Here is an 11,286-nt window from a genome sequence, read left to right on the forward strand (position 1 = left end):
AATTCTTGATAGAGGCGACCAATGAAAGCAGAGCTTTTGAAACATCGGCATTACCTGATCAAGTCGAAGCCAGTCACACGAAGATGTGGCAGTAGCGAGGCTTGCGAGATCGGTCTCAACTACTAGATGTAATAATCTGAGACAAATCCGGTCATTGACCGCTCATGCAGGCACTAGATCCATCGAACTACTGCCCTTGAACATTGCAGGAACTCCGATAGGACATGTAACAGAATATTGAATGTCCATACCGCCTGACAAAACCCGCTTACTTCATGCCTTTCCCTTTCGCCTCACCATGGCCCAACTCCCTAATGAAAATACCCACCATTCCCTCCCCAACACCTTCACGCCCGTCCTCAAACCCAGGACTGACAGCCACAGCCAAGAACTTCCCGTTCCCGCTAAAACTCAATGCACTCACACTAGTCGTATACCGCTGGTACTGCCTGATCCTCCTCTTGGCAACGCCATCCCAAAGCGCGACGAAGCCATCTCCGCCGCCTGAAGCGAAGGTGCCATGCACAGGATGAAAAGCCAACGCATTGACAGGGTAGACCACATCTACCCCTTCAGGCGAGGGTTGACGATGGCACTTGAACGCATATTTCCGAGATTGAGAAGTGGTTGACGGGTCGAACCATTCAACAGCCACACGGCCTTCGATGCTGGAAGATGCGTACCCTTCGTCGTTGGGCATGCAAGCCACTGCTCTCGTCATGAACTTCAGAGAAGATTCGCGCCGCTGCCAAGGTTCGATGCCTGAGGCCGCAGATTCAGAGGCCAGATCCGCGAGTTGGTAGATGTGCAAGGCCCTGGAAGCCATTGCTACGACAAGCCTAGTGGATGTGAGGGAAAGAGAAAACGGCTTATTGGGTAGAGATATCTTGACGGGTGGATCAGAAGGTTTGGAGAGGTGGTGAACGTGTAATGTCGAGTCCCAAGAGCCTGAGACAAGGATATTGTGCTGTCGATCGTAGAGAACGGACTTGACGCCTGCGTCGTGGGAGGAGAGAACCGTTTGGGCACCTGTGGTGAGGTTGATACTGTAATTCGCGTAAGCCGTAGATTCGTCTGGAAAAAAGCAGCAGTATATATAGCCGACCATCGGACATCCCAATCCAAGCCTGCGGTATATGCCTCCTCTTCATCTTCCCCAAAACACACATCTAGAACCGGCGCTCGATGCTCAAACTTATTGAGCAGCTGGCCGCCAGTACTCGAGGTGTCGTAAAGGTAGACATGCTTGTCCCAGGACGCTACGAGGAGCCGCAGGGAAGTGGGCGCGAATTGTATGGCGGAGATGGCGTCGGTTGGGGGGTTCGCGAGCTCGAATTGTGCTGTAAAGTGTCAGTATGGGTATCCAGAGCATAGCAGACATCTAACACTTACGTATAGACATTTCAATGAGGTGTCAGGGAAGTATTGATTTGTGTACAAAAGTGTGTCGAGGATAGGGAGCTAAAGTATGCGGGGAGGAATTTCTTCAGGTCGTCTTTCCTGCGCCAAGAGATTTGCTCTCCCAGCTCTACAATATACCCTACGTCTGGATTGTGTGGAGAAATCGGATACAAGGCAGTGATAATCGCAAGACTCAGTCTGTTAATATCCTGGACTACAACACTGTAGAGCTCACTGGGTGGGCACGAGTGCCGCCCTACCTGAGAGCGACATCACTGGCTTTCACTGCCACCAGCTTCTTTTCTATCCTTGCACTCCAGCCAGGTCGCTATTGCAAGCTCCTCCTCTGCAAAAAGGCCTTTCTTCGCTTTCTCTCGCTTTCTACACCTTCTTAATGCCTCCCCCTTTCTCAAGTCTCGTGCCTAGTTGCCTCGTCTTCACACGTCTCTCTTCCCCATCCATCTCTCCATCCAAACCTCGACCATTTTTCCCAAGAGCCCACTCTCAGTCACCTTTGGCGCGTTCCTGAGCGCTGGACTCGCTTTCTCAGCCTCACCAATCTCAAATACGACCTCCGAGTTCGCATTGTTTTCTGCAAAATTCTCAGCGAAGAAATCTACAAGCTTGATCGCTGGGTTGCGGTTTGGATCGGCTGCTTCGCTTGTTTTACCACCAGTGGAGGAGTGAGTATCAGCGGACAAGCTGCGAAGTCGGTCAAGCCAATCTTTGAACGTAATATTTTCGAACGCCGACAAATCCGTTGCGTGGAGGGCGGAGCAGAGGTCGGGCGTCCACGAGAAGGTATGGGGAGAGCGGAGGTTGTAGAATAGCTGCCCTTCCCTCTCACTGACTGCAGCTGCCGCTCCGCTCGTCTGTCCATCCCTCAACATAACGACCTCAAGCACAGCCTCCGCCAGCGTATCGACAGGCAACCACTGACATGGCGTGTCCATTTCCGGCAATACGCCCATGGTGACTGCGCTTCTGATAATCAACGGAAAGGCTTCGGTATCATTCCACACTCCTGCTTTCGTATCGCCAACAACCTGTCCAATCCTCAGAACCGTCGCCCTCGCACCATGGTTCTCAACGGCAGCTTGAACGATTTGCTCGCCGACGAGTTTTGAAGCCGCATACCCCGTCAGCGAGACCTGCTCTAGGGACTTGATTGGCGCTTCAGGAATACGTGTGGGACCAGGTGTGCCGAGTGCAACGGAGATGGAGCTGCAGAAGATGAGTCTTGCAGGCATGGGGAGGGTGCCGGAGAGAGACAATTGGATCAAGTTTTGCAAGCCGTGAAGAGAAGGAATGAAGGAGGCAAGGCCGAGTTGGAAGTTTACGGGCCAGGCGCAATGGATGATGTGGGTTGTTGATGACTTGAGAGTTGTGTAGTCCGCAGGGCTGAGGCCGAGGTGCGGATCGCTGAGATCGGAGGCGAGGATTCGAAGCTTGGGCGAGCTGAGAGGTGGAAGTCGTTTATCTTGAAAGGATTTCTGGAGTCGTGGGAGAGGATCGGCGCCACGAATCAGGCAGTAAATTTGTGAGATGGTCGGTTGATTGAGAAGGAGGGAGAGGATGTGTGCACCTACGCCGCCTGTCGCGCCGGTAAGGATCTGATCCGTGGTAAGCCTCTGATACTTAGCCTGGGGAAGTTCTACGACTTACAATAGTATGCGTTTTGCAAGTCTCGTTGGCGCCTGGTATATGTTTCTCGAACGCCGAGAACTTTGAGATAAGATCCTTCATCACAGCGATCGGCTTCTCCTTTACGACGCTCCGGGATGAGCGTACATCTTCGAGATGTTTGGCAAGATTGGCAATGTTGCCGTTCTCGAAAACGAGGTTCTGGCTCAGTTTCCTACCATTGCCGCCGAGGTACAGGTCGCGGAGAATAAATCCTCGCATCTGTATGGCTTGCAGACTGTTCATGCCCAGCGTGAAGAGGTCGTCTTTAGGATCGGAAAGTTGTGGGCCAAGAATTTGCTGGCCCAAACTCAACAGGTGTGTTTCGAGCTCAGCACCATCCATGATAATTGTACCCTCCTGACACACGTACGCCTCTTCTATCTCTTTTGCAAACACGTTGTACACCTGAGCGCGAATAACACTTCCTTTATCCGTCAAGGGAATGGACACGCCAGCAGGCATAGGCACTATCATGTCCACTCCTATTTGTGAAAACCCTTCAGCAACGCAATTCGCAGCATCAACAATAGGCCAGACAGTTTCGATAAAGTCTTTGTCCCCAAGGTCCTTAGCGGTTTGCGACCTGAAAACCAGCAGTCCAGGGATGACTCGTCCAATCCCGAACACCACAGCCTCCCTCACCATTTTATGTTGGCGGATGCTACCTTCAATAGGCAGCGGTAAAACCTTTTCACCGTTCATTAAAGTGACTCTGTCGTCTATTCTCCCCAAAAATTTCCAGGCGCCGGGAATGGTTTTGTGGGGGGTGAAGATGTCCCGAGAATGGAAAGAGTTGGGCGGATCATCTGAATTGCTTATGTTACGTCCAGGGTGGTTTTTGAGGAACACGAACTCAAATGTGTCTGCCGCGATAGGTTTGGGATAGATATCCTTCATCAGTGCTGGCGGCGGACGAAGGTAATTCCATGCTTTGTCGTCGGCGGGCCGACCTATGGAGGTGCCGAGAAACCCACATTCGGAACTGTGCTTTAGTGAGTCTTTCTTCTAGTGTTTGATGATCATGTGATAGCGCAAGGAGCAGGGATCCTCAGACTGAATGATACTGGTGGACTCACGATCCCATAAGAGTTGCGAGATTCACCCCTTTCTCCACCAATTGGTCACCCAAATCATCGGGACATTGGCTGCCTGTGAACACTACCTGATCAATTTGTTTTAGGGCGTCAATGCCACTCTTTTGCTCCGCAAGCAGCTTTAGGACATATGGGACTGCGCATAGAGTGCCCGGTCTTGCTTCTCGTATGGCTGCTGTCAGACCTTCGCATGTCAGGGGCAAATGCGGGTTCAGAAAGAAGACCGTTTTTCGCTGATACATTCTCGCTGGGCAGACGTATAGTGCAAAGCTGTGATACCTTTGAAACATACGTCAACCCAATTCTAACGATTGAGGGATAAGGAACCTACAAGGGTAATGTCACGAAATCGCGATCTCCAGGTCCAATAGCATACGCCATTGTGTATCTCTCATGCACGACTTCAATCGGCTTTGGCAGACCCGTCGAGCCCGAAGAGTGCGAAATAGTAGCTGGTCGTCTTCTCTCCTCGGCCACGTCAATGTCTCTCTCAAAAGGAGGCGCGGGACCCTTAGGCGTGTCATAATTGTGGCGAGAAAGAATGGGTAGAGTCTGTAGGGACATTAAAGACACTACTTCGATCATGACCGCTAAGAGCTTTGGTGATTCATGGTAGATGAGGCATTCACAATGCGTTTCCTGCATCAGCTTCACGATCGCTGGCGCGGATAGTCTTGGAGATAAAGTTAGGACGGTGTAACCTGCTCGCGAAAGGCCAAAGAAGGAGACCACCCATTCTAGATTCGTGGGACCGAGGAGAGCTACTCTGCTCAAACCCGTTGGCTGGTGAGACCGATCAGTATTCTGCTATATAGGTACTGGCATTTGTTGGGCCAGTCTTCATCGTTTTGACGCACCGTTTGTATATTCGCCTTTGCGTAATGCCAAGCAGCTGTATCAGTAAAATGGTCGAGGACTCTCCCTGTGAAGTATTCGTAGTCTGCAAAACCCGACTTCGGGAATGCCATCAGAGGTCTTTGGATAGGGTCTGCTGCTCGGTGCCGAAAGACCTCGTGTAGAAGCTGGAATCTAGAGAGATCAATCTCTGGATTCTCTGCATCATTGTTGGACATTTTGAACGACAGTGGTTAATGTCGTCGCTTTCACTGTGGCAGGAGTGGGTGCATATGGGATCTAGCAAACTGTTCAAAACAGCTTGTTCAAATTCAGAAAGAGATTTGTTAACCCTTGTTATGACTTTGTAGTGGGCTATTAGGGTGGTACGGAAGTGAAGCTGAGGAGACACGCGAATGCACGGTCGTCGGCTCTAAGCTAACTCCGCGTTGGTGTAAGGATTCCGATGCTTGTGCCCTTCACTGTAAGCATAATGGAAATGGTACTCCTGGACTGGTACGCCCAGACAGCATGCCATTGTTACTCGCGGGCCTGTTTGATCAGCGCCCCATCAGAATGTCGACCGGCGGCGCTGGTGGGGGTATGATCGAAACAGTATATCAACCTTGCAAATGCCACGAACAGCTACGTCAATAACAGTAACCGTAACGTTATACTACCCAACAATGCAAGTCCTTCTTCCTTACCCAAGAACCACGGTCCTTGGGTGATGCTAGCGCTCTTACCGTCCATCCATATCTCAGCCCAGATGGCATTCAGGGCTCTCGAGGTCGCGGTCAGCTGAGAAGGAGTTCCTGGAGAAGTGGATGCGTGGGTAGAAAGCAGTTGCCCTAGAAGTCTAGATGCTATATCAACTCGTACTAGCTGTGTAGGGGGCCAAGGCATTTACAAAGAGGAAGGGCATTCTGGCTACTACGATATGTCGTCAATATGTGGTGAGCGATACGGATGCATGTGCGATTAAATTTCTGTCGTGCAGATCTCCAGAGTCCAGGGTCCAATTTTAGCGTATGCAAAATCCATTGCGCTGCTTGGTACTGGAGACTTTTCGCCCTCAATTTTGTACTCTAGCCTTCCAATCAATATTTAATAATATAGCTGTTACTGTCAGAATAAGTCTTCTTTGATAACAATCAAGCTCTACTGAAGTCTTGGCAGGTTCCGTGGCCTCTTTATTCGTCATGCCCTTTCCCATTCATACTGCTGTCTACAGGGAAACTTCGGCCCGGAAATACCGAATTAATTGGCATATAAAAAACCACATCATTATAAGGCCCCTTTGCATATAAGATACCGTTCAAAATGACGGTTTTCAGACGTAGGCCATAATTAGACTGTAAGATAGGGGTCCTAGTAGCCTGCTGAGTAATGGTACTTTATTGTACTAGGCCCCCAGGGCAAAATCAGAAGTACCCTCACAGTAGCAAGGCAAGTAGAATAATAAGTAGTCGGAGTAGGTACAGGCCATTTGCGGTACACTACGCCCCCAAATCAGGTACCATCCCCCGTACAGAGGTATTTTCCCGTCTAAAAAGAGCGTCTCTTCGAGCTCTCTGATTGGCGACAGCGAGCTTAGTAAGGCCATTGACTAGCGCCTTAGGCCATACGATACCACAGTGTTATAAGGCCCCTTTACATATAAAATACGGTTCCAAACGATGATCAGATGGACGCTTCGGCTATATGGTAGTATCTTATATGCCAATTAATTCGGTAGAGTATAAAGTTCCGACCCACCACCATTCAAAAGAAGTCTAAGTACTGAGTCTATACCCGCTGCGCCGCGCTGCGCCGAGGTCTTTATAAGCTACATTGCCTGTGGTGGTGCCTGCACCAGTCAGTGCAGTGTTAGCTTGTACTCGGCGGCGTCTAGCTGCGTAGCTAACGATAATGCGCCTAACGCGCCGCAGGGCAGATTCATCGACAGCGGTCTACCTATGTAGCTCCAGCCGTTTATCCTACACATCTCACTGCAGTCCGCTGACACGTCATTTTCAGAGACGCGGCACAGACGTCGTGTCGCTGTCTGGAGCACTTGCACAGCTCGAAAAGGGCATTGGCTGGGAAAGTAACAATGTCTCATGGCTCTTATGTTCCCGGTCCAGAAGACAAGGCGTGCGAGCACTGAAGGTAGGTCGAGTTTACCATTTGGACTACCTGTTCGTGGCTTTCTCTCTTCGCCCTCTGAAACAAAGCTACCCGACGTCTAGAGGCGTGGATCAAGAAATTCACGTCATTTAAAAAAGATGTAGCATGGGGGCGGAGAAAACGAGTTCACTAGATTGTTTCATTTCTTCGTTTGGTCTCCCAATGCGGCACAAGCGACAGGTATCTTGGGAGATCTTGAATTCTACAGTATTTTGGCGGGAGAAAGCTTGGTGAGACATGCAATAGAGGAGAAAGAGAAGAAAGGCACAGCAGTTGCCCATGCACATAAAAGAAGGCGAGTCCCTCTTCTTCTACATCCAATATCGGCAGACACAATTGTCCCCATTCTTCAACTCCCTTTGACCGCCTGAAACACACTTACAGCACTAGCCCCTCTGGGAACACTTGAGTACTCCGCCATGATGTTGATCAAGAGACTTCCGTCCCTAAACCTCATGGGGATTTGCCTTGCACGCCTAGCACTCGCCTACCCGTCAGCTGAGGGAAGCTCCGACTCTAACCTGCTCTTCAAGCGAGCGGGCACCACCGCACAATTAGGCGACTATACTGGCAGCACGAGCTCCTACCCCGACGGCTCCGGAACATATGTAGACTCGAAAGACCAAGGTACCTACGCCAGCGGAGTCAAATGCTGGACCGACATCGTAAGACCTCACCTCATCCCGTTCTCATTTTCTTTCAAAAAGCCATAAGGAAATATAGCAGCACTGACCCTGCATAGTTCTACGTCACCAACGAATACCAAGCCCAAGCCTGGACACCCATGAAAGAAAACACAATCGACTGCGCCCTCACCAGCACATGCGCCTCCAGCTCCCAGGACGCCGTCCAAAATTGCGGCTCCTGGAGCATCACCTGGGGCAACGAAATCGAAGTCGATATCATCGAAAAAATCGGCCTCGAACTCCAAGAAAATATCGACAATACCTGGCTCAAGAGCAAGTGCGTCACCGCTACTGTGCTTAATACTTGCACTTGGGATGATAAGTTGTGCCATGCCCTTTGGACTAGTAGTGTTGTGCAAGTTTTTGATGGCTACATTCGCAGGAGGTGTAGCGGGGGCCGGAGTGGGATCACGAGTCAGCCCGATTATACGGCGTGGAGTAAGGATTATAGCTGGACGCAGCCGAGTCCGCAGACGAGGCTAGGGTGTGGGGCGTTGTGTGATGAGACTACTTATCCGGAGCCGGTTCCCTCTGTAGGGTCGACATAGTCAGGATGTGGACGAGGCTGACGCGGAACTCGGTAAGTGGGTACGGGCATATAAGGCTTTGACTGATGATGGAAGGCTCTCGATTGGAGAAGTCTTTGTTGATTGTGAGGACGCTGTAATAGTACTTCTTTCTGTGCTAGATCTTGACAATTGAGGAATTGCGGACTGCGTTGAGGTATGACTCCAAGGAACTTAGCTTCTCTGCTTTCAACCTAGTCCTTAACGCACATGAAGGCGTGATCCTATGTATTTTTCAGCCCTCTTTGTCGAGGTGAAGTAATGACGAGGCGCTTGTTGGGAGGCTATGGGGGGGAAAGTGAGCGGAACAGAGGTCATGGAAAAAAGTACAACTTCGACTGACTTACACGCTTGCTCGTCTATCCACTTTGTCATTAGACGGACTAATGGCTCTCCAGCGCAAGGGCCGGCTTCTACGGACAGGGAATTGCCCTGCTATCGCCACCGCCGCCAGCTTTTTCCTCAGCGGAAGCGAGGTCGCAGCCTTGCGGGCAGTCGTTATCCAGTACCCTCGGCTCGCCTATAGACCGTCAGCCTCGAGAGCAGGTCATCGATACTTGACTCGGCCTTGCCACAGCAAAGACTCCGGGAAGGTCATGTTCATTGCCATGCCTTGGATCGTTGCTGTGATCCGATGCGGGCTTTCTACACACAACAGTCCAAAAGATCGAAGCCTTCATGTCAGTTCCATAATATCCGCGCCGCACCCTCGGTCTTGAGAGCTTTGGGTCGCATGCACGAGAAAGATTGGCTCTTAAATTCCGTCACTGAACCCGGAGGAACTGCCCTTGAACCTTGGGAGTGTTTATTTGCTCAGCACTGCTCAGCACACAGTTCCGAATGGAAGATTGTGTCCTACAGCGATCGCCTTTGGGGCTGAGACAGATATCCATCCACTCATGAAACTACCAGAAAGAAACGGCCGGACAAAGTCAAGGAATTGAAGAAGGCGACGCAATTAGTACCCTATGAACTGGCGCCTTTCGGATATAATGTCTTGGCATTACGAGTAGGCTGACCCCTGAATTTTCTAAGCGCTTCGCAATTTGCATGACACGGTTAGCCACCCGCCTTTCCTCTGAACGTCTATCTGGCTGAGGTCCTGCTGCTGGGCGTCCTTCTCCACGGCATCAAACTAGGAATTACAATCTCCCTGTCCTCAGGTGTCAACCAGGCCATGGCTCTTAGAGAGATCCTGACAACCTCCTACGATCTCAGTATGTCCCTTTCTTTTCATGCCTGAACATCACCATCATCAGCCTCCTCATTCACCCATAAAGTACCCGCGAAACCAGTCAACCTTGTGCAATTGGTAGCGTTCATTTCCGTATGCACTGTATAGTTCCCTCTTTTTATCCACCAGTAAGAAAGTCGTAGAGGTCAACATACCTGGCATGGACGCGGGGATACAGCCTAGGGATCAAGCAGCATAGGTTCTGGGCCAGCGTCCTCGCTTTATCAAATCCTGTGGTACCCCTATATTCTTAATCATTGGGAAACAAAAAAGTTCCCGCAAGCACCCCCCCTCGAAAATTGAAAAATGAAACTTCAGGAATAACTTCACAACGATAAATTACAATTTTCTAAAAACTTTATAACTATAAGAAGATATAATAAAGACTAAGATCTTTAATTTTTGAAATATTCTTATTATCTGCTGTATAGTAAAATAAAAATCTATCAAATTCTTAAGATTTTTTAGATAAGTCTTGGCGATTATAGAATAGCCGAGGTAACGTCAAGGAAATGGATGACTGGGTCATGAATTCATGGTGGTGTAAAAGATGTTGATTATTCTATGTGCCCGCAGGGCAGATATGTGCGGTGCCAAGCCACGCTAGGCCCAATTGGGTGGTGGCTCTGGAGGAGGCCTTGGCGTACCGTGACAACATGCCCGCAAAGAATGAAAAAAAGACACGTCCTCGTGGCTGCATCCCTGGATAGCTACATCAAGCGTGCGCCGTCTATATGTCTATGCACCTATCCTTGGCCTATAGCCTCCATATCCTTCGCGAATCGAATATAGCCGAGCGGAGAGGCGAGTTGAGAGGCGAGTTGAGAGGCGAGTTGAGAGGCGAGTTGAGAGGCGAGAAGAAAGGCGAGAGGTGAGGTAGAAAGTGGAGCACTGCTGAGGCGAAGGGAAGACTCTCTGCCAAATTGTATGGTGGCCTGGTGTGGAATTGTGGAGAGTGTGCCCGCTTGAATAGGACTGCTGCTGCCCGTGCTCTTGTTAATCTCCGCAGTTTTCTCCGTAGTTTTCTCTGCAGTTTTCTCCACATTTGCCTGTTGCAGATCGAAGTATCCCATCTCCTCCGCTCGTAAGTGGCCTGAATTTGTATGGTAGGACGAGTCGTTCGTGTGAGAGAGTTTCTGCTGGTTTATTTCAATGCTGGGAAGCGGAGTCGCATTGGGATACGGAGTAGGATTGGGAGATGAAGTAGGATTTTGGTATTTTGACGGCTTGGTGGGAGGTGCTTGGCACGAGTTCTCCGCTTGTTTCTCCGCTTGTTCCTTTTGTTCCCTGACTTCGTGGCTGTGGGCGATACGATTGAGTGCGTAGGTCATGAGGTTAAATGGCGTAGGGACGATAGGGCTGTAGTAGGCCATAGCGATATGTCAAATGGCCTATTGAAAGGATTGACTGTGTGGTCTGGTAGGCTGGTGAATAGCCTAATTGTCTGATTGCGTAGACTGAATCTAGCTGCGTAGCGGAAGCGCGGGGGGGCTGACTGTCGGTATATTGTGACTACTGGTCGAGTGACGATATAGACGACTTGAAAGAGGACCTGGGTTAGGTGTGGCTACCAATTGTCAAGGAAATGGATGACTGGGTCATGAATTCATGGTGGT

At 50.2% G+C, this 11,286-nt stretch overlaps 5 protein-coding genes across 5 annotated transcripts; 1 reads left to right on the forward strand and 4 right to left on the reverse strand.

The window, feature by feature from the left end:
- Nucleotides 1–268: 268 nt before the first annotated feature.
- HO173_005631 (uncharacterized protein) lies at nucleotides 269–1,402 on the reverse strand (the record flags this gene model as incomplete). Its single annotated transcript, XM_037307546.1, has 3 exons — nucleotides 269–1,046; nucleotides 1,106–1,340; nucleotides 1,393–1,402. 3 exons carry the CDS (start codon nucleotides 1,400–1,402, stop codon nucleotides 269–271), a joined length of 1,023 nt encoding a protein of 340 aa, XP_037165355.1.
- A 436-nt stretch (nucleotides 1,403–1,838) lies between these two features.
- On the reverse strand, nucleotides 1,839–5,254 carry HO173_005632 (uncharacterized protein; the record flags this gene model as incomplete). Its single annotated transcript, XM_037307547.1, has 5 exons — nucleotides 1,839–3,014; nucleotides 3,067–4,069; nucleotides 4,164–4,460; nucleotides 4,513–4,964; nucleotides 5,039–5,254. The coding sequence occupies 5 exons, from the start codon at nucleotides 5,252–5,254 to the stop codon at nucleotides 1,839–1,841; spliced, it is 3,144 nt and encodes a 1,047-aa protein (XP_037165356.1).
- Nucleotides 5,255–7,463: 2,209 nt separating this feature from the next.
- Nucleotides 7,464–8,418, forward strand: HO173_005633 (uncharacterized protein; the record flags this gene model as incomplete). Its single annotated transcript, XM_037307548.1, has 3 exons — nucleotides 7,464–7,479; nucleotides 7,575–7,849; nucleotides 7,927–8,418. The coding sequence occupies 3 exons, from the start codon at nucleotides 7,464–7,466 to the stop codon at nucleotides 8,416–8,418; spliced, it is 783 nt and encodes a 260-aa protein (XP_037165357.1).
- Nucleotides 8,419–8,554: 136 nt separating this feature from the next.
- HO173_005634 (uncharacterized protein) lies at nucleotides 8,555–9,046 on the reverse strand (the record flags this gene model as incomplete). Its single annotated transcript, XM_037307549.1, has 3 exons — nucleotides 8,555–8,660; nucleotides 8,784–8,956; nucleotides 8,999–9,046. The coding sequence occupies 3 exons, from the start codon at nucleotides 9,044–9,046 to the stop codon at nucleotides 8,555–8,557; spliced, it is 327 nt and encodes a 108-aa protein (XP_037165358.1).
- A 1,370-nt stretch (nucleotides 9,047–10,416) lies between these two features.
- On the reverse strand, nucleotides 10,417–11,043 carry HO173_005635 (uncharacterized protein; the record flags this gene model as incomplete). The annotated part of the gene is made up of 1 exon (XM_037307550.1): nucleotides 10,417–11,043. The coding sequence occupies one exon, from the start codon at nucleotides 11,041–11,043 to the stop codon at nucleotides 10,417–10,419; it is 627 nt and encodes a 208-aa protein (XP_037165359.1).
- Between the last annotated feature and the right edge of the window lie 243 nt (nucleotides 11,044–11,286).

Source organism: Letharia columbiana (genome assembly GCF_014066305.1).
Source record: "Letharia columbiana isolate WasteWater2 chromosome Unknown Sc0000016_s0, whole genome shotgun sequence".
Lineage (NCBI taxonomy): Eukaryota > Fungi > Ascomycota > Lecanoromycetes > Lecanorales > Parmeliaceae > Letharia > Letharia columbiana.